General features: G+C 53.8%; 1 protein-coding gene across 2 annotated transcripts; it reads left to right on the top strand.

Annotated features, from left to right (window-relative positions):
- Positions 1-2,710: 2,710 nt before the first annotated feature.
- Positions 2,711-20,560, top strand: LOC134564096 (interferon-induced very large GTPase 1-like). 2 transcript variants are annotated; one of them, XM_063422726.1, is made up of 2 exons: positions 2,711-2,941; positions 7,002-20,560. In XM_063422726.1, the coding sequence occupies exons 1-2, from the start codon at positions 2,875-2,877 to the stop codon at positions 14,438-14,440; spliced, it is 7,506 nt and encodes a 2,501-aa protein (XP_063278796.1). In that variant the 5' UTR covers positions 2,711-2,874; the 3' UTR covers positions 14,441-20,560. The 2 variants fall into 2 exon arrangements, with proteins under 2 accessions (XP_063278796.1, XP_063278803.1); XM_063422733.1 differs by having other exon boundaries at positions 2,714-2,860.
- The last annotated feature ends 411 nt before the right edge of the window (positions 20,561-20,971 follow it).

The raw sequence follows: 20,971 nt of genomic DNA, 5'->3' as shown, positions 1-20,971 counted from the left end.
GCGGCTCACTGTCCCCAGTTAGGCACTGGTGGGGTGTTCCTGGCCGTGGTTTGGGGCCATAGGGCTGGAATGTGGGAGCAGGGCTGTGATGGAGCTGTGTCCTGAGGACAGGAGGAGCTTTGCCCCAGAGCCTGTGGTTTTATTGTGTCACTGGAGGCTTTCACAGGAATGGGTGGGTTCACTTAGTGATCCAGGAGCACCATCCATGCCCCACTCATGTCTCAGCCCTGCTGCCTTCCTTGCTTTCTCTGTGTCTTCTTTCCTTGGGGAGCTTTGTTCCTGGCTATTTTAGTTTTGGGAAAGTGGCTGATCCAGCACAAATCTCGGTACTGGGTCACGTATTGCAGCCTTGATTTAGGCATTGAGGCTTGGCGTGCTCTGCCCTTTGCAGCTTCCAAAGCTGGGTTACCTTGTCACACTCACCAATGGGGCTGGAAGGGACCTTAAAGCTCATCCAGGGCCACCCTCTGCCATAGGCTGGGACACCTTCCACTATCCCAGGTTGCTCCAAGCCCAGTCCAACCTGGCCTGGAACACATCTGGGGATCTAGGTGCATCCACAGCTTCTCTGGGCACCCTGTGCCAGGGCCTGGCTGTGCCTCAGCCTTTGAGCTGTGCCTGGCAGAAGCTCTCTGGCACCACACCATGGATTTGGAGAAGAGCAAGTGGATTTGGAGGGATGTGGAGGAGGCAGCATGTCCTGGGGAAGGAGCCTGTCCTTGGAGAGGAGCTGGTGTCCCTGGAGCTGACAGAGCAGGAGCAGAGGAGCTTCATGCAGGATGATCCACAGCCTTCTTCAGGCCTGGCTGGGTCACTCCTGCCATGGAGTCAGGGGTCCAGATGGTTTCAGTTTGCAGTGTGCAGGTTCCTGCTGGCTGGGGGCGAGGCAGGAGTGTGCTCCTGCTGTCCCAGGCTGGCAGGGGCGGGGAGGGAACGGTCCTGTGGCTGCTCTTGAGGGGACACTGAGGAGCTCCTGAGCCCGAGGAAGCCGTGCAGCACCAGGTGCAGCGCTGGCAGAGAGGGTGTCAGGGTTCAATGGTGCCGGAGAAGATTTCCTGGGTGTGCTGGTGCCAGTGGCTGGACAGGAGCCCAGGGGTGCCCAGGTGGGCAAGAGGCCACTGGCCCCTGGGCTGTGCCAGCTGTGGGGTGGCATCAGGGCCAGGGCAGTGCCATCCCCTGTGCTGGCACTGCTGGGGCACCTCCAGTGCTGGGGGCAGCTCTGGGCCCCTCCTGACAGGAGAGCCCTGCAGGGGCTGGAGCGTGTCCAGGGCAGGGAACAGAGCTGGGAAGGGAATGGAGCCCCAGGAGAGGCTGAGGGAGCTGGGAAGGGGCTGAGCCTGGAGAAAAGGAGGCTCAGGTTGGACAGCAGCAGGAATTTTTTCCTGGAAAGAGTGGTCAGGCCTTGAAAGGAGGTGCTGAAGTCTCATCCCTGGAGGCGTCCAAGGAAGTCCTGGATGTGACACTTGGTGCTCTGGGCTGGTGACAAGGTGGGGATCAGTCACAGGTTGGACTCGATGGTCTGGGAGATCTTTTCCAGCCTCAGTGATCCTGGGGTGCTGTGCCTGTAACGCTCCTGCAGCAGGGAATTCTTTGGCTGTAGGAAATCTCCCCCTGGAGACAGGCTGAGCTAACCTGGGAAGGGAGGGACCAAATCCATGCTCTGGAGGTGATGTGTCCCAGCCCTGCCTGGCAGGTGCTGAGGCTTCCCCTGAGGCCGGACAAATGCCAGGGGTGTCTACTCCAGCACTTGTGACTTGTCAGACTGGGCCGGGTGATGGCTGGTCCTGGCAGGCTGGAGGTCTTGATTTCCAAACTCCAGTGCTTGTTTTGAGGCCATGGAGCAGGATTTGTGTGTCCACATCCCAAGGGAAAAGCAATCCAGGCACCCTGCTCTGGTTGGGTGTTGAATGTCCTCTGCCAAACCCCAGTGCTCTGTTACTGTCAGGTGTGGGATGTCCCTTGCCAAGAAAGCTGCAGCCAGGCACTGCTATTTCTGAGTGGAAACTTGCAGTTGGATGCCAGAGGTCAGGTTCTAAACAACTGTCTGCAGATTGGCTTGTGGCCAGCTTCTGGCAGCCTCCTTCTGTAAATGTGTGGGCATGGGGAAATGGGGCCCTGGGCAGAGTTCACAGAGGTGTCTGTTCTGCTTTGCTTCCTCTGCTGGAGAGGGGCTTTGGACACGGGGCTGGAGGGACGGGACACAGGAAATGGCTTCCCAGTGCCAGAGGGCAGGGATTGATGGGATATTGGGAAAGAATTGTTCCCTGGGAGGGTGGAGAGGTCCTGGCACAGGGGGAGTGTCCAAGGAAGGCCAGGTTGGGTGGTACTTAGAGCAACCTGAGATAGTGGAAGGTGCTCCTCTCTTGGAATGGGGCAGTCACTGCGTCTCTGACAACTGTGTCCCAGCCTCTCACAACTATCCCAGGGAAAAATTGCTTCTCAGTATCTCATCTAACCCTGCCCTCTGGCATGGGAAGCCATTCCACTCTTGTCCTGTCTCTCCAGACCTTTCTCCAGACACCCTCTCCTCCTTCTTTTACATGTATGCACATCCAGCTCGCACAGTTTACAAAATTATTAGTGGAAGTCAGCACTGGAGTTAAGGGTCAGAGATCTGCAACAGACGAGTTTTAACTGTGAGGCAACTCAAACCACAGCTGCTGTGGAATTCGGATCGTAATTCAATCATCTGACTCCACAAGAGGCGTTCCACTTTCACATTCTGCTGCAGTGAGATGCCTGATTTCCTGGAATTACCACGCTGCCTCTGGGACACGAGAAGCCGCACCCACTGGGGGCATAAAGAGGGGCTGTGTTGGGCTTCGCGCCTCCCAGGAGCTGCGGGGCACGGAGGGAGAAGGTAGGGCCCTGGGGATGAGCTGCGGGACCGGCAGCAGCAGCAGCGAGCGGGATCTTGTCGCTCTCCTGCCTCCTCTTCCTGGTATTTCGCCACGGCTGGGGACATGGCGGTCTGAGGGCAGGGGAGGGCGGTGTCTGCTCCTCCGTGGGCTGCAGAAAGCCGCCTTTGCTGGCAGCCGCTTTGGGGGAGCTCGGGGGAGCCGTGTGCGCTGCGGGGGCTGAGCTGGGAGAGGGGCCGGGGTCAGAGGGGTGGGAGCGGAGCGGCGAGGGAAGGAGGAGGGATGCGGGGGCATGGAGGGGCAGAGCGAAGTCTGCAGAGGCGCAGAGCCTGTCCCGAGAGCTGGCGGCGGGGCTGGCCGGGCACAGATCCCCTGCGGAGCCCCTTCCCTGCCGCCAGCCCGTGCCCGGCCGGGAAACGCTCCCGCAGGCGGGGCCGGATGGCTGCGCTCCCCGGAAGGCAGGAGCCATGGGGGATCATTGCTTTTCCTCCCCATGCAGGGAGGGTGAAATTCAACACTCTTACAGTCTCAACGTCAGCACTCACAGCGCTCTGCTTCCTGGGACAGTCTCTCAAAGGCACCAGCACCCCACAGCCCCTTTCTCTGGGGCAGGGCTGGAGAAAACACTCTCGGCGGGCTGTTCCCATGAAATGGGGTGCAGTCATTCCCATGGCAGGTCCTGCTGCCCGCCTTGTTGCTTCCCTCGTTTGATTGCCAGGAGGAACTGGATCCCGAGTTATGCCCTGAATGTGCTTAGTGTCTCTCTGCGGGCACTGACACTGGCACATGGGGCTTTTTCCCTTTTCCTGAGGAAAATGGGAAGCCGTGCAGGGACTGCTAAGGGTGCCTGGGGGCAGGTTGAGGATGTGGCTGGGCTGGAGTTCATGTTGTCCAGGGCAGCCCCTGACTCCTGAGACTGAATCAGCGCTGGGAGTGCTCCGGTGGGAGAGAATTTGGGAGGGGACAGGGCTGGGACAAGTGGCTCGAGTGGACAAGCTGCAGCAGTGACCCTGAGCCTGCAGTTCCCTTCCTGAGCAGACGTCCTGCACTGAGGCTCTGCTGGTCTGGGAGCAGCTGGACATGTGCCCAAAGAAAACAATTGGTGTCTGAAGTCCCTCCTGTGCTCTGCCAGCACGCCCAGCTTTCCTCGGCTGCGGAGCTGCCCTTATCTCGAGCCAGTGGCTTTTCCTGCTTCTGCTGTCCCCCTCCTGTCCCCATCCCGCTGGTGGGAGCACACGAGCTGCAGGTGGGGCTCAGTGGCTGCTGGGTCCAAGCCCACCGCTGCTTCTCCCCGCTCTGCGGGGCCCTGAGCTTGCCCCCATCAGCAGCTGTGTGATGTGGGCAGTGGTGGGACAGGACCCGTGCTGCCCCGTTCTCAGGGCTGTTCCCCTGACTTTGCCCCTCCACTCCTTGTCTGCTGCCCCAAGAGCACAGATGTTCCCTGGACAGCCTCTCACCCATCAGCACCCTCAAGTCCTTCTCCTCACAGCTGCTCTCCATCCCTGCTCTTCCCAGCTTGTGTCTGTACCTGGCATTGCCTGCACCCAGGGGCAGCACCTGCACTTGGCCTTGTTGACCTTCAGGGGCTTTGCTCTGTCCCACCCCTCCAGCATGTCCAGCTTCCTTCTGCTGGGGGAACATGGATGTAGGTCCCGGGTGAAACCCTGCTCTGGTCACCTCCCCACAAGAGCCCTGAGGAGTCTGCCGCATGGGCAGTCTGCAGTGGAGGAGAAGGATTGGCTTCTAGCGCTCCTTGGAATAAACCTCCATGTTGATCGGTGGCCTTCTCCTGGCAGTCTGATCTTTTCCTTTAGGATTTCAGGCCCTTTCTTCCCATTGATCTTCTTGTTGGACCAACTGGTGTATCTGCTATGAGGTGGGTGAGGGGAATCAGAGCCCAGAGCCCTTGCACCGATTGCCCAAATCTGCAGGCATTCCCGAGGGAAAGCTGTCCCTGAAGGTTCTGGAAGGGTGCAGAAGCCCTCATGTCTATACCTGAGTCCAAGGCCCTGGGATCAATGCCTGTGCTGCTAAGAGTCTTGTGGCCTTGGTGGGGTGCAAGCTGAGTGCTTGGGAAGGATTTGTGCATGGAATAAATCTCTCCAGTATCCAGCTGAATAATGGGCACTGGGACAGTTCTCAGGGTTGTGTGACAGTGTCAAAACCCCCAAAGGTTTAAAGGCAGGTGTGCAATGAGAGCGCCAGCTTTGCTAGGGTGAGAACAAGGAATCATGGAATGGCCTGAGGTCAAAGGTGTTTTGTCAGGGGGCAGGGTCTGCAGAAAAGACACAAACACCAGCTTAAGGTGCAATTTACTGTAATGCAAAACTGCAAAGAATGACCAAGGGATGAGTTCAGCAATGCACCCAATTATTACTACAAAGATTTCCTGTACTGATTAACAAAGATACATCACCAGTTACCCTCAGACTTTACCATCCTCCAGATGCACACATCAGCTGGGGAGGCCCTCCTGGTAACTGGGAATTCCTGTGGTGCTTCCACCTGAAGGCAGGGAGGCTCCAACCTCGCTGTGGGAGAGCTCAGCTTTTACAGCATTGAATACACAAGCTGACATCACTTCCAGTGCAGGAACATCTGGTTTCATTCTGCTCTTGGGTTGTTCCTGAAGCCTGGCCAGGGACCAAGGGGGAACCAAGGGAGTTGTCTTTGATGCTACAGCCCCAAGCAAGGCCACATGTCTGATTTCTAAATATGGAAAAGTAAATGCATGTTTTGGCAATGAATGGATACATAGATCATATTGCTAATGATACTTCGCTAATTAATGAATATATATAAAGTTGGAATTGAAGGTTCATTCAGAGGTCAGCTTTGGCTCAGGGCCTGTTGTTCTGGCTTCAGTCAGGGCCTGTTCTTCAGGCCTTAGTACTTCAGAAGGGACACACAGGGATCCTGGGAGAGGCAGGACAGAAAACTTTACTGAAATGCAAAAACCTCCAGTTAACTGGCTGTCCTTGATCAGCTCTGTGAGTTAATGTGTTATAAAAGGAAATTCAGTGTGACAAGAAGGACTTGTCTTTCCTGAGCCCCTTTACTGTTTGTGACCCATGACTGACTTGGCCTGCAGGGATTTTTCAATCAAAAAAGAACAGCACTGATGGACCCCAGCACCTTTCAGAGCTGTTCCCCATGGGCCCTCTGAAACCCTGGCCATGAGCAGCCTCAACTCTCCTTCTACCAAGGCCAGGGTTGAAGCTTTGCTGGGACTTTTCCTCCTGTAACCAGAGATTTTAAGCTCAGTGGCTCCATGGTAGCTGTGGCCTAGATGGCCACCAATGGACACGTAGCTGATGAGACCCTCTGTGCTAATGAGCAGAAGATAACAGACGAGCACCGCTCCAGGTTGGCTCCCAAAGTCTCCAGTCTCTCCTGACGGGCCACCACAAAGCCCAAGGCACAGCTATCGGCAGGGACAAGGTGGATTTTCTTCTGCACGGGGTGGGCCCCTCAGTGTGCCAGGAAGCAGCTCCTGGCAAGAGGTGTGAGTGGGGCAAGGGAGGGGCTGCACTGGCAGCTGGAGCAGGAGCACAGCTCAGAGCCTGTGTGGCCGTGCTGGGCAAGGGAGGAATGTGTCTGGGCAGTGTAGAGTGCCCATGGGGAGAGAGTGTGAGGGCTGCCACCGGGTGCTGGGAGCAGCAGGCTGGGCTAGGCTGTGAGTAGGGCAGGCGTGGGGCTGTGCAGGGGGTGCAGGATGCAGGCAGGGCTGTTGGATGGGCACAGGGGCTGTGTCAGTGCTCCAGGGAGCCAGAAATGGCCCTGGCTGTATGCATGTGTGAATTGGGCAGTTCTGCTGGGAGGATGTGAGCAATGGTGAAGGCAGCACCTTGTGCAGGGCAGGCTGTGTGGCTGAGTGAGTCTGTGTGTGTCTGTATTTGTGTCTCTGTGTGTCTGCGCTGTCTCTGGGATACACCCTCAGCTTCAGGGTTGATCCTGCAAACAAGAAAGCAACAGGCACATCCAGTGTGCTGGGAAGGGGACCCTGGCTCTTGTGCCATCCCAGGCTGGGCTCCTCCAGCTGGGTGGGAGCAACCCCCAGGGCTGCAGCTGCTGCAGAGCCTCTGCCAGGAGTCTGGGGCCTCTGAGAACACCTTAGGGAAAGTCTCTTCTCTTCCTCCACAGACATGGCTTTGCAGCAGGACACACAAGAGAGGGATGCAAAGGCACAGCTCCTGGCAGAGGAATTAGAGAAGGAAAGATTGGATACTGGATATTGGCTGCCCAAGGTGATGCAGATCCTGGGAATCAAGAACAGAGAAGTCCTGCAACATCTGGAATATAAAGACTATGTAGAGCTGGAGTGTGAGGTACGGCATCCCTGGGAGAAAAAGGCACTCCAGAAACTCCTGAAAATACCAGATGAGAAAACAACCACTAAAGACGTGCAGAAGGAGCACTTGGAGAAGACAAAGCAAAGACAAGAAGTGGCCAAACAAGCCCTGAATGATCTGACAGAAATGCTCAACAGCCACAGCCACAGCCAGGATGCTGTGAGGGAGAAAGCAGAGACTCTGTGGCAAGCCATGGAGATTCCCAAAGAGTTCTGGCCACCACCAAAGAAACCCTTGGCAGATATGCTGGAGAGCATCCAGAAGCAGCTGGAGCAGCAGGAGTTGTCAGCAGTCAGGATGGAGAATATCCCTGACACAGAGGTGCTGCGGCGGGCATCAGGGGGACTGGCCCTGCAGGGCATCTACAGAAGCAGCAGACCTAAAGATGTGCTGGCAAAGCGAGAGCAGCTCCTCAGGGTTCCTGAGGGATTCCAGCTCACCGGTCCGGAGCAGGGATCGCTGCTTGAGAGGAAGGAGTTCTCCTCCTCTGCAGCAGAATCCACTTTCACCAAGTCCATGGAGCAGCTGGGCTTCAGCATGAGCGTTTCTGCCAAAGCCAGCTTCTGGAGGGTCCATCTGAGAGGAAGTGTAGATAAGATCAGCCCCTCACAGTCACAGGACACCCACCAATCCTGCTCTGAGCAGAGCTATTTTTGCAGCAGCATGTACCAGTACATCCCTCTGGCCTCCTGCTACTTCCAAAGGCATCAGCTTCGCCTCTCGGATGCGGCTCTGCAGGAGCTGCAAGACATGGAGGAGACTTTGAGCGTCACTCAGGAAGACAAGGTGCTCCTGCTGAAAAGGTGTGAGAGGTTCTTCAGCAGGTTTGGGTCCCACATAAACCAGGGTCCGCTCCACTTCGGGGGGATATTCTGGTGGAAGGCATCAACAGAAGGATTCCGAGGCGAGCACAGGGAAGAGATAAAGCGACAAACATCTGAAGCACTGAACAGCCTTGTCAGGAAGAGCTATGGTGACTTCCTCGCAAGTGCTGCAGCGGCCCTGGGTGTTTACATATCCAGCTTAAAAACTTCTGTCCTGGAGAGAGCCGGAGAGAGTTCCCATACGGCAATTCAGCTCTATGTTGTCAGCACAGGGGGCCCCCCACACACAACTTCTCTTCCTCAGTGGAAAATGGGGCTGGTGTCCGATAACAGAACGTGGTGCCTTATCGACCGTGGCTTTGAGCTGGTCCCAGTGTGGGATGTCATCGTGTACAATCACAGCGGGGATTTTAAGTCTGTCGGTCAGATGAGCAGAGCCCTCATGGCTGCATACAAAGAGCTGACCAATCAGAGTGTTGGCAACATTTTTGGGAAGAAAATAGAAATTGCAGTACAAGAAGCCAGAGATTTCATGGAGACTGTGAAGACCTGGGAGGTGACAGTGGATGAAAGGAAGCTGCTCATGCTGATGGAGGTAAAAGATGATCTGAATGCAAAAACTGGGAACCCCAGTGTGTGGATCAACGTGTGCCTGTCGGACAAAGCCCTGCAGGACTTCCTGGTGAACACCGTGCGGAGCTGCCAGGAGTCACCTCCAGAAAACACCAGCTTTATCAAAGTCATGTTGAGAAGCCTCCTGGATCCTCATATCTACTCTGTCAAGGACTTCCCTGAGGCTTCCTTCATTATGCAATGGATCTTCCAGACTGAGCACCCACTTCCCAGATGTCCTAAAGTCTCAGAGGTTGGAGAGCTCATCAAAACCCTGCAGCAAATGAAGGAGCACATCCATGCTGTCACCTACGCACCAGGAAGCTCTGCTTCTGCCATTCATGAAGCAAAGATAGAAGCCACCATGACCAGCAGCCTCGCCATCCATTCCTTACTCCAGTCTCTCCAGGAATGGGCTCAGAAGGAGATGGAACTGTTGGTGCTCTTGATTGTGACCAGCACAGGGTACCAGGTGGAAAGCAGCACTTTCCAGCACCTTCTTGGATACCCAGAAATTCAGTACATGGCCAAGGAAATGGAAGCGGCACATGAGGAGTACGTGAACCTGAAGGAGCAAGATGCCACCAGAGCTGAGGCCTCCCTTCTGCTGACGGGTCTGACTGTGACACCAGAAAGTCAAGAGCTGTCCCCTGAGCAGAAGAGGGAGCGTTTAGTTTTCATGGAAGATCACATGAAAGGCTTGTGGTCCACACAGATAAAGAATCTCCTTCAAAAGCACAGAGGAGACGAAGACTGGGAGAGGCTGGAACGGGACTTGAATTCCTTGATCAATGGGAGCTTGGATGACAAATGGGATGAAGAGAGGATGCAGAACATACTCAAAGACTTGGAAAATGCCTTTGCAACCACGAAGCCGCCCAGTCAATCCCAATCCAAGTCAGACAGCAGCCAATCCAAAGCAAATGAAGCCTTTGTAAACCTGGAGTTCCTCCAGCTGCTCAAGCGCCTTGGGCTTGAAAGTCACTATCCAAGAAAAATGGGGATGGGAGATTTCCACACCATCAACAAGACATCTCTGCAGGACAGCCAGCCCAGCCAGGACACAGAACTGCCAGGTTACTTCTTGCAAAGGCTGTTAACTGTGGATTACAGGGTGAGGTACCTGACTTGCTGGGATGAGAAAAAGCCAGGCCTTGCACCTGTGCCACAAACTACAGCGGAAGAGCACCAACAGTCAGACACCTTTGAAAAGTTTTTTGATGATTTGGAGGAAGCAGCCCCTGAATGTGCAAGCAGGGATGGCCATGTGCACCCCATGGACCTGCAGATGGCCATTTTCCATTGTGCTGATGACTTCCTGAGACAGACCCTTGCAACCAAGCTGGCGTTCTGCCAACTGGCCCTGCCTCTGCTGGTGCCCAACCCGTGCACTTCACGCATTGAGTTCCCGCTCTACGCCCTCAGCCGAATCCAAAGGAGCTGGAAAGAGATGCAGAAGTCAGGAAAGCAGGATGGAACAAAGAGTTACAACAACAAACTCATCTTTCAGGCACAGACACCCATTGTGTCCTTCTTCCGCATTGGCAGCTCGGCCTCCTCTTCCAAGTCTCAGCTCCTGAACGCTCTGCTGAGCAGACGCAAACACGACACTTTCTTCCACCGCCACTGCAGAGGCAGCACCAGGGAGCGTTTGCTGATGGAAGGGGTGGTGGAGATCGCCTGGTACTGCCCCGGTGGAAGCCCTGATGACACCTTTGAGTGCTGCGTGGCTTTCTGTAACCTGCATGGAGACGCCAGGGATCACGGAGGACAGCTGCAGTTCCTGCAGGAGATATCTGCTGTCAATGTGGCTCTTGTGTCCGATTTACAACACATGGACAGCAGGGAGAAAAAGATTCTTCAGGGCCTGTTGCAGTCAGAAAGGCCTTTGATTTGTCTTCTTGCGGAAAAGGAGAACATTGCAGCTGGACAAGTCGGCAAAAACATAAAAATAGGGCTCAAGAACAGAAATGAAGCAGAACTGGTGGACCAGCTGACCAACATTATCAGGGATCTCCTGGAAGGCTCTAATGTACGTTTCAGCCTGGATGCCTGCGTGGACAAAGCTCGCCAGCACGGATTCGTAGTGGATGCAGATCAACCGGCGTGTGTGACAGCCAAAGCCAAGGCAAAGGAGCTGGTGGACCTTCTGAAGAAAGAGAAGCTGTCTGTGATCAAATCCCAGCTGCTGCCGCTTCAAGGAGAGCTGTGGTACCAGTGGTGCAAAAAGGACAAAGAACTCACTCGCTTGCAGCAGAAGAGGAACAAGAGCATTGAGCACCATCGCAGCCAAATTGAATATGAGAAGAAAGCACTAAGAAGAAAGCAACTAGAGAAAGCTTTCCCTCTGAACCCACTGATGAAATCATTCCTTGGCTTTCTCCAGGCCCAGCCAGCAGATACCAAGAAATATTTCCTGCAGTGGATGAAGGTCTTGATGGATGAGCTATCCTGCAGTCGCCTTGCAGAACTGAGGAGAGACTATCACAAGGTATGGACCGAAATCCGGACAGGAATGAAAAGCAAGGAAAAAAAGAAGTTGAATGCTGAGTTGCTGGATCGCTTGTATGCCGTCTCTGATGAAGTTAATGATTCATCTATCGGCCTGGAGCACCTTCTGAGAGAGGCAGGGCAGGTTTATGAAGCTCTGGAACTAATGAACTCCAAGACTGAGAGTTTTATAAAACTGCCAGAAACTGCAGCAGAGCTGATGGTTTCAGGATATCCCGTGGAGCTGTTGGATGGGGATGCTTCTTACCTGCCCTTGTGCTGGGTGGGAGCAATCTTTGACAGCTTAATTGAGAGGCTGGGGGACAAACGAGTGTTTGTGCTCTCTGTGCTCGGCATCCAGAGCACGGGCAAGTCCACCCTGCTGAATGCCATGTTTGGTCTGCAGTTCAACGTCAGCGCGGGGAGATGCACCCGCGGAGCCTTTATGCAGCTCATCCCAGTGGGCGAGGAGCTGCAGCAAGACCTGGGCTTTGATTTTGTGCTGGTGGTTGACACAGAGGGACTTCGTGCTATTGAGGTGGCCAATAAACAGTCCCTGAGCCATGACAACGAGCTGGCCACCTTTGTCATTGGTGTTGGCAACATGACTGTGATCAATGTCTTTGGAGAAAACCCATCCGAAATGCAAGATGTTCTCCAGACCGCTGTGCAGGCTTTTCTGAGGATGAAGAAAGTCAATCTTTCCCCAAGCTGCCTCTTTGTCCACCAAAACGTGGGAGAAGCAACTGCCAAGGAGCAGAACATGGAAGGACGACGGCGTTTGCAGGAAAAGCTGGATGAAATGACCGTGGAAGCAGCTCAGCAGGAATTCTGTGACATCTCCTCCTTCAGCGATGTCATTGGCTTTGATGTGAACACCCACATTCACTACTTTACTCACTTGTGGGAAGGAAATCCCCCCATGGCACCACCCAACCCCACCTACAGCCAGAACGTCCAGCAACTCAAGAGCAAAATCTTCCAGGCTGCCAAGAAGCAGTCACAGCGCAGCATTTTGAGGCTGTCGAGCCTGAAAGATCGTATTGGTGACCTCTGGAATGCTTTGCTGAATGAAAACTTTGTTTTCAGCTTCAAGAATTCCCTGGAGATTGCTGCCTACAGGAAACTGGAAAGTGCCTTTAGTCAGTGGACCTGGAGGCTGAGGAGTCACATCTTAGACGTACAGATGAGACTGGACAACAAAATTCGGAATGGGGACTTGCAGAATGTCACCAGAGAACATCTTGAAGGGCTGGTGCAAGAGACAAGTGATGCCATTGAGAAAGAGGTGGAAAAGTATTTCAAGGAAGACAAAGACCATGAGACATTGGTGCAGTGGCAATCAAGCACAGAGCTGAAGCTGATAGAACTAAAAGAGACTCTTCTTCTTGAAACAAAAAAGAAATGTGAGACTCTTATTGAGCTACAGAAGGAGCAGAGGAAACTGGATGCAAGGAAGTTGGAATATGAAGATGAGCTCCTGAGAAGGAGTAGGGAGCTTGCTGTGACTCTGAAAGGGAAGAGCCTCAGTGAGAGAGAACTGAGAGACAACTTTGTTCTTGTCTGGAACCTGTGGATTGCTGAAGTCTCCCGTGCTGCTCGTCCTCCAGAACGGGTGGATATCGATACAGAAATTGAAGATGTCCTTCTCGAGCACTTTAAGGAGCCAGGTTTCCATGAACGGATCAGGTCATTTCACAAAGGCAGAGGATTTTCTTTTGACATGGAGAAACACATCATGAAGAAAAAGTATTTAGGCTTTATCTCAGGTCCCAGGAGCATTTCCAATGCTGATGTCATCAACTTTCAGCATATCACAGAAAACATCATAGCAAGTGTGAGGGCAAATATTGATAAAAAAGAACGAGAGAAACGCGATTACAGTCGAAATTTTATCCATGAAATACTCAATGAAGTACAGGAAGGTGTGAACTCTGTCCCCAGCAATGCAAGATGTACTTTTAACAGAGAGTACAGCATGGATTTGTCTCTGTATCTCTGCAAAATGGCAGCAGAAAGGTTTAAAGTCATGCATGAAGCATTCCAAAAGGCAAATGACCCAGTCGTGTACCTGAGCAGCAAGAGGGAAGATTTCTTCCAGTGTTTCCAGATTTCCTGCCAAGGAGCAACTTCAGTCACAAATTTTGCTGTTTTCCTTTGTAACAAGATTGAACCGGCTCTTTGCTGGGCGATCTATGAGAGCACAGCTAAAGCCATTGCTGAGGACATGCAGGGCAAATTCCCAGATTTCCAGGGCAACAGAGCCAATCTGGAAGTTTCCATCCTGAGATACCTGGCAGAACAAGAAAATTTTGAGGATTTCAAGCAGTACCTTAAGTTTCCAAAAGATTTTTTTCAGAAATACCTTGAGAAACGAGTGAAGAGTTACTGTTTAGATGGGAGCAAAAGGTTGCAGAAGGTTTTAGGTTCCTCGCTTCATCTTCTCTATGGAAACATCCTGTCAGCTGTTTCTGTATCAACCCAAATATTCAAAGACAGAAAAGACAGAGAAGACAAAGTCTCTCTTTGGCTGGATGAATTTTGCAGGGAACTGACAGAGGTGATCAGCTTGCCCAGAAGTGACCTGAAGGGCCTTGAGCACCAGGAGGTCACAGACATTGAGTTCCTGAGCAGTGCTGTGGCTGAAGCTCTGGATGACCTTAGGGACAGGCTAACAAAAGAATTTGCTGATGCTGACCTGAGCTCATTTTTAAGGCAGCCTCAAACCATCCTGGCAGAGCAGTTTTCGGGGTGCTGGGAACAGTGTCCCTTTTGTGGGGCTGTCTGCACAAACACCATGCAGGGACATGATGGAGACCATCAGGTGATTTTCCATCGCCCACGAGGTTTGATGGGATCTATGTGGTATGGTACAGACCACCTGGTCATTGATATTTGTTCCAGCCTTGTTACAACTGATCTCGAGTTCAGGTCTGAAAATGGCAAATGGTTCCTCTTCAAGAGATACCGGGATGCCGGACCTCCTTATTCCACTTGGAAAATTCTTCCTGATCTATCCATGCAGGCGTACTGGAAATGGTTTGTGTCTCATTTCAGGACACAGCTGGAAGCTTTGTACAATGGGAAATTTCAGGGAAGAGGAGAAATCCCTGAGGTGTGGCAAAAAATTACCAAGCAGGAAGCATTGTCTGAGCTGGAAGTGTGTCGGCCAAGTCCACAGAACGGACGAACCACAATGGGTTCATCACTTAAAACAACTTTGTCAGAGATTTTACAGAAAATGAATCCAATTGAAGGTCTCAAAGGTTTTGGAGAACAATTGCTCCCAAATTTAATGAAGTAAGGCTTGTTACTGTAGGCTTTGCTCATTGACTCCTTTCTTCAGGATAAACCCAGAATCCTCTTGCCTTCTTCCTGTAAACATTTCCCTCTGCTTTGTCCTAGAGCCAAACCAAACCCCCTCCTTGGAGTGATCAGCCTCGTGGCCAAGCCTGAGCCCAAGGGCCAGGGCAAGGGCAAAGGCAGCACTCCAAGCACCCCTTGCATCAGCTGCAGTGAGACAAGAAGGGACAGTGCCCCAAAGGCAGTTTATCCTGCAGCAAGGAGGAGTCCTGCTCAGACAAAGAGCTGTGGGACCTGAGGCCAACTCCATGCTGGCTGCAAGGCTGGCTGCTTGGCTTTTGGGTGTCATCCTTCCCTCCCTGATTGCAGCCTCCTGGATCAGGTGGGGCTGTTCTCCCACAGGAGCTGTTGTGCCTCTGGGCTCAGGAAAGCAGTGACACAACCACCCCGGGGCTCAGGCACTGCTTTCACTCCCTGTCTCCGAGGTGCTGTGTCTCTGTCCAGGGCAGCCGCTCCTGCTCAGGTGCCTGGGGCTGCTGCCCTTCCCTCCAGCCCTCAGCCCCTGCAGGAGCTGCTCCTGCCCTTGGCCTTGCTGCTGAGCAAAAGCCTTTGGAATGCCCCATGTGGAGAATCCTGTCTGCCAGCACCTTCTGCAGCAGCCCTGGGGCAGTGCTGGTGCTGTCCAGGCAGGCTGGTGGCACCGGAGCCGTGCTCTGGAGAAGGTGGCACCAGCTGGCTCTGCCCCAGGGAGCTGTGGGGGCTTTTGCTGTGCAGGTGCTGCAACCCCGCTGGCGATGCGAGGGCCAAGCCCTCCTGGAGAGCTGGCTGAAGGGCTGCTCCAGCCTCATCCCCTGCAGGCTCTGCTAATAAAGGAGTGGATTTGGACAGCGCTGCTCTGTGTCTCCTTTGTGTTCAGGGGAGCCACAGCTGGGGGTGACTCGAGCTCTGTGTGCTGCAGACAGGCAGGGGACAGGGGGTGGCTCTGGGGCAGGGGCTGTGGCAGCAGAGGCTCTGCTGCATTCAGGGTCTCTGCTCCAGGAGCAGCTTCACTGTCTGCAGGGACAGCACAAAGGGCAGGAAGCCCCAGACCACAACATCCAGGGAAACCAATGTCAGTGCCAGGTGCCAAAGAGGCAGCACTGGGAACCAAGGCTGGCCTGTCACTCACACAGAGGGCTGAGAAGGTTGTTCCCAGTGAGGTTCTGTGCTCTGGAGCTGCTCAGCTGGGAACCTGTGGGAGAAAAGGGGAATGGGCTCAAACTCTGCCCAGCCCAGCCCTGGCCAAGCAGACCCAGAGCCAGTGACAGGAGCCAGAGCTGGGCCATGTGAGCGTGTGCTGCAAGGGGTGAGTGCCAGGGACCGGGGGCAGCTGGGATGGGAGGGGATTTGTGCTGGCTCCTGGAGCCAGACTGGGAGTGGAGGTGCCCCTGGCCATGGTGTCACCTCCTGGGCTCAGAGGGATCGCTGTGCTGCTACTGGAGTGGAGGGGTCCCAGTTATGTGTTTAGGCTTACCTGAAGCGGTGCACTTCAATAAATCCCAGAGACTTACCAGTGTTTTCAGGGTCCTGAACACACTTGCTAGAATGGCTGACAAAAAAGGTGAAAGATAGGTATTTATATGGAAATCTGATAGCTGCTTATTGAGACTTAAAAGGACCCCAGGAAAAAAGACAACTTTGAGCTGAGGACACAGGGTTAAATAGTGGGAACAAGGGGTGGATCTGACGGTCAAGAGCCAACTGGAACAGGCAAAAGTGGTGCAGAGGAGGGCCAGCCCACCAGGGGAGCCAATAGGGTAACAGGAGTGGAGCACTGCGGCAAACCAGGGCCAATAGGGATCAGGCGAAGGAGGAACATTCTAGAGAATATACAAATAAGGTAAACGGGGGGCTGAACTGAGGTGAGCAGGGGTGACATCAACTACATGAACCAGTGGTGTTTCAAATATTAACGTGTGCCTGAGGAGGCCCATGAGAGGGAGGCTGTTACCCTAACCTCACAGCAGTGTGTCTCCTTGCTTGTACCTGCCTCTCCAGGGCTGAGGCGTTACTGCCCTAGTGGGAGCAGACCCAGGAAGGTGGGAGCAGTCCCGGGAGGGTGGGAGAAGCTCCAAGACGATGGGAGCAGCCCCGGGAAGGTGGGAGCAGTCCCGGGAGGGTGGGAGAAGCTTTAAGATGGTGGGAGCAGCCCCGGGAAGGTGGGAGCAGTCCCGGGAGGGTGGGAGAAGCTCCAAGACGATGGGAGCAGCCCCGGGAAGGTGGGAGCAGTCCCGGGAGGGTGGGAGAAGCTCCAAGACGATGGGAGCAGCCCCGGGAAGGTGGGAGCAGCCCGCGCAGCCGGCATCTGGTGCACTGCCGAAATCTATTGTCAGTAGCAATCCTTTAATTCCATTACACCTACCGCAGCAATCCTCTTAGGGGAAGCTGTGGAGAGGCTGAGAAAGGAGGAGGCATCGCTTAAATACACCTAGGCTTTATCCTGGGGGTAAGCACAGGGCACGGGAGAGGCCACAGGGCTCTTGGGCTCTGCTCAGGGTTTGCCACCAGCCTGCAGCCTCCTTCACTGCTCTTGGGACAGCTTCACATGTTTCACCTGTCACTGCTGTCACCTGTGTCCCTCATGTTGCTCTGAGGTTTCCCAGCCCAGCTGCTCCCCTATATCCTGCAGACCTGTTCTGAGGGCTGGAGCCCCTCTGCTCTGGAGCCAGGCTGGGAGAGCTGAGGATGTGCAGCCTAGAGGAGGATCTGCAGAGCCACTTCCAATGCCTAAAGGGGCTCCAGCAGAGTAGAAAGGGACTTGGGACAAGGGATGGAGGGGAAGGACATAGGGAATAGCTTTCCATTTCCAGAGGGCAGGAATGGATGGGATATTGAGAAGGAATTGTTCCCTGGGAGGGTGGGCAGGCCCTGGCACAGGGTGTCCAGAGCAAGTGTCGCTGCTCCTGGATCCCTGGCAGTGCCCAAGGCCAGGTTGGACATTGGGGCTGGAGCAGCCTGGGACAGTGGGAGGTGTTCCTGCCCCTGGAATGAGATGGTCTGGAGCATCCCTTCCCACTCAAATCACTATGTCACTTGATGAATCCATCTCTGCTCACTGTCTCCAGCCCATTCCTCGCTCCAGTTTTTCCTCTTCACCACGTTCAGCAGAAAGAAAAGACAAACACCAGTAAAAGGTGTGGAAATTTTTATTCTTTACTGAACTTCATTAGTTTTCTGTTTGGCTTAAACACAATAAATATTTCAGCAGTAGCATTGAACAGACTGGAATTCACACTCACTGCAGTACCTGAACCCCCAGACTCTGGACTCTGGGAAAGCCATCGGGGCCCTGGGATCACAGCACCTCAGGGTGGGTCACTGCCAGCATCAGTGTCCCCTTTAGCCCAAGGGACAGGAGCAGGGCCGTGTCCCTGCTGACTGGGAGGGATGGGGGCAGATTTTGAGGTGTCCAACCAGCTCTGACCAAATGGGCTCTGCAGGTACTGTGGGCTAAGGTGATTGGCACCTTGGAGTGTGAGCAGGGAATTACCCCGAGAACTTCTCCTGGGGCAGGGATGGCCCTGTCACTTCCTTGGAGACTAGCCAAGGGACTTCTCCAGCCAGGTCTGACCACACCCGGATGGGCCTGAGGGCCTTTTCCACAAGCAAAGAGGTCAGTGTAGCTCCCATTGTCGCCATGGAATTACTGGGGTTGGAAAAGCCCTCTGAGCCCATCAAGTCCAACCATTCCCAGCACAACCAAGGCCAAAGTGCTGCCACATGTCCCCAAGTGCCACATCCACAGAGCTTTTAAATCCCTCCAAGGATGAGGACTCCAGCCCTGCCCTGAGCAGCTGTGCCAGGGCTGGACAACCCTTTCCATAAAAGCATTGTTCCCAATATCCAACCTGAACCTGCACAGCTTGAGACCCTTTCCTCTCATTCTATCCTTGTCCCACCAAGAGCAGCCTCTGTGTCACCTCAGCCACTGCTTTGACACAGCTCAGAGGTAGAGAAGGGCAAAACCAGGAGGAGGCAAGGCTGGTTTCCCAAAAGCATCCCTTCCCTAGGGACTTTCCAGCTCTATCAGAAGCAGGCATGGATGCTCTCAAGGGGGAAGAGTTTAGGGGCCTCTCTGGGGCTGAGATCAAACCAGCTCTGACTCCCAGCTGCAGATCCTGGAATTCCAAGGAGGTGACACCAGGCTCTATTTAAGGAGCTTAAAGATGTTCCCAGAGCCTCGGGAGTTCCCCTTCCCAGTACGCTGCTCCTGGCTCTGGCAAAGCCTTGGGGCAGGTGGATGATGGTTACAAGGAGAGGTGGCTGCCAAACCCCACTGTGATCAACCAGGGGCTGCAGGAGAGCTGGAGAAAGCCTGGAGGGACAGGACACAGTCTGGCAGGGACAGATATTGGGAAGGAATTGTTCCCTGGGAGGGTGGGCAGGCCCTGGCACAGGGTGCCCAGAGTAGCTGGGGCTGCCCCTGGATCCCTGGAAGTGTCCCAGGTGTCCCAGGCTTGGAGCAACCTAACCTAACATTATCCCTGGAAGAAGAAACACAGACCAGCTCTTGGGCACCAGGCAGGAGGAGCTGAGGAGCCAGGACCTGCCCTCTCCATGCCCGGGAGCACATCCTGTGGGAAGGACAAAGCCCAGCCAGTGACCACCAGCGTGGAACATCCCCCTCAAGGGCTGTTACCCAGGAACACTTTAATTCTTAAGACCTAAACCCATGGTGGGCAATAGAAGGGTGGGTTCTCAGCTGCCACACAGGGTTTGGTCTCTGTTTCTATTCCCCTCTCAGAATCCAGGAGCAGAAATCACAGGAGTTCTAAGAGCCAAAGAAGAACTTCCCCTCCCCAGCAGTTGCCTAGGCACTGGGATGAGCTCTGCTCCATCCCTGTCCTCACCAGGGACAAGCCAGCCCAAAGCCCAGTGCTGATTTAAGGAGATTTTTTCTACTTTCAAGGTGCAATAAATTAAGGCACCAAAGAGCCAGAACTCCCCCATGATGAAGCCTGTGCAGAGGAAGTAGTGCCAGTTTTGGAGTGGGATATTTTTTCTACACACCAAGACTTAAGCTCAGACAACTCCTCCCAGCCTCAGCAGCATCCCAGTCCTCAGGGGCCAGAGATGCCCATGAGAAGAAACAGGACAAGGCATGTGCCAGGTTTGGGAGCTCAGAGTTCAGCTGAAAGCCTAAGGGAACAGCTCAGTTCTTCCCTGGTTGGGCAAACACACAACAAAACTAGACAGAAAATCATCCAACATCCACATTTTTCAGTGTTGCCATCCCAGCTCTGCTGTCTGAACAAGTCCCACAGGAAGCTGTGTCCCAGTTGAAGAGTGCCTCTAAATCCTGTGTAAGCAGGACTTAAATTTACCTCCATAAATCTATTTCATCAAATAGCAGGAGTCAAAAGCTCAGGTGCAGCCCAAGTCACTTGTCCATTGAGGGGTTTTTGGTGGTTTGTTTTTTGTTTGTTTGGTTTTTTGTTTTTTTTTTTGCTGTACAACATTAGTAAAATGGACTGGAGGAAGCTACTTTATTAAATAAACTTCAAAAACCATCAGCCCACTCTCCCAGCCCCGCCGCAGCCGTACAGACAAGTGAGCACATGGAGATTTGGGGCCTCCCACGATGGATGGCAGCCCTGGGAAGGGCCCAGTTTGCTGCTCACAGGCTGTACCGTGACCAGGGGCCAACCAGGGGCTGCCCAAGCAACCCACAGACTCATGAGCTCTATCTCAGGGCTTCCAGTCTCCTCGTCAGCATGACAGTGATTCCAATTTCCAAAAGGAAAAGTATTAAATATGAGTTACACATTGAAGGTTTCCCAGAGCAGGAAGAGGCTTCCCCTGCAGAAGGAAATTGCTCTGACCAAGCTGTGATGCCCCACGTTGCACAACAATCAGTGTCTGAAGGACTTTGTTCCCATGGTAGTTCCACCTGCACAATCGGCTGTGCTTGTTCGCTTCCGGATGCAGCCTTTCCAGAGCCTGGCTTTAAGCTGCACTCTTCATTCAAGCACAGTTCTTCATTGACTCAAGCCAGCAGGAAAGAAAATCAGCATTCAGTCTTCACCACCCCACTCAAACTCAATTATAAAAACAAATTAAAAAAATAAAATCAACTCAAACACATCTTTGACAGGCGGACAGTAAACAAAGAGATGCCTGGATGAGACACGCGGGTGCTGGGGACAAAGAGAGGGAGATCTGGAAAGGTTCCCACCCCTGGGACCATCCTGAAGGTGCACACACAACCAACACGAGGCTTCAGGCCCTTCTCCCAGTGGTGGAATTGCAGGTGGGAACGGCCAGGCTGTTCCTGGCTGTGGAAAAGGAGCTGAGGCAGCAGGAAAGGACCCATGGAGCCAACCCACAACAGCAAATCCGTGCTGGTAGGAATGGGGAGAATTGGCTCTGTAGTCTCAGCCACCTTCCATAGCCCAGCCCCATTCCCAGACTGGGAACACACATGGACACACAGCAATGTTCCAAGATGTGGTCCCAGGTACCACACAATGTGCAGAAGCCACATTCCCATTCC

The sequence above is a fragment of the Prinia subflava genome, chromosome 2 (genome assembly GCF_021018805.1).
Source record: "Prinia subflava isolate CZ2003 ecotype Zambia chromosome 2, Cam_Psub_1.2, whole genome shotgun sequence".
NCBI classification, from domain to species: Eukaryota; Metazoa; Chordata; class Aves; order Passeriformes; family Cisticolidae; genus Prinia; species Prinia subflava.
This window is presented reverse-complemented; position numbering and strand designations above follow the sequence as displayed.

Bases quoted from the DNA above. Each gene is read 5' to 3' on its own strand.
- LOC134564096 (XM_063422726.1), top strand. From the start codon at position 2,875: ATGAGCTGCGGGACCGGCAGCAGCAGCAGCGAGCGGGATCTTGTCGCT. The intron at 2,942-7,001 runs GTATTTCGCCAC...CTTCCTCCACAG, and splicing joins TCTCCTGCCTCCTCTTCCTG to ACATGGCTTTGCAGCAGGAC.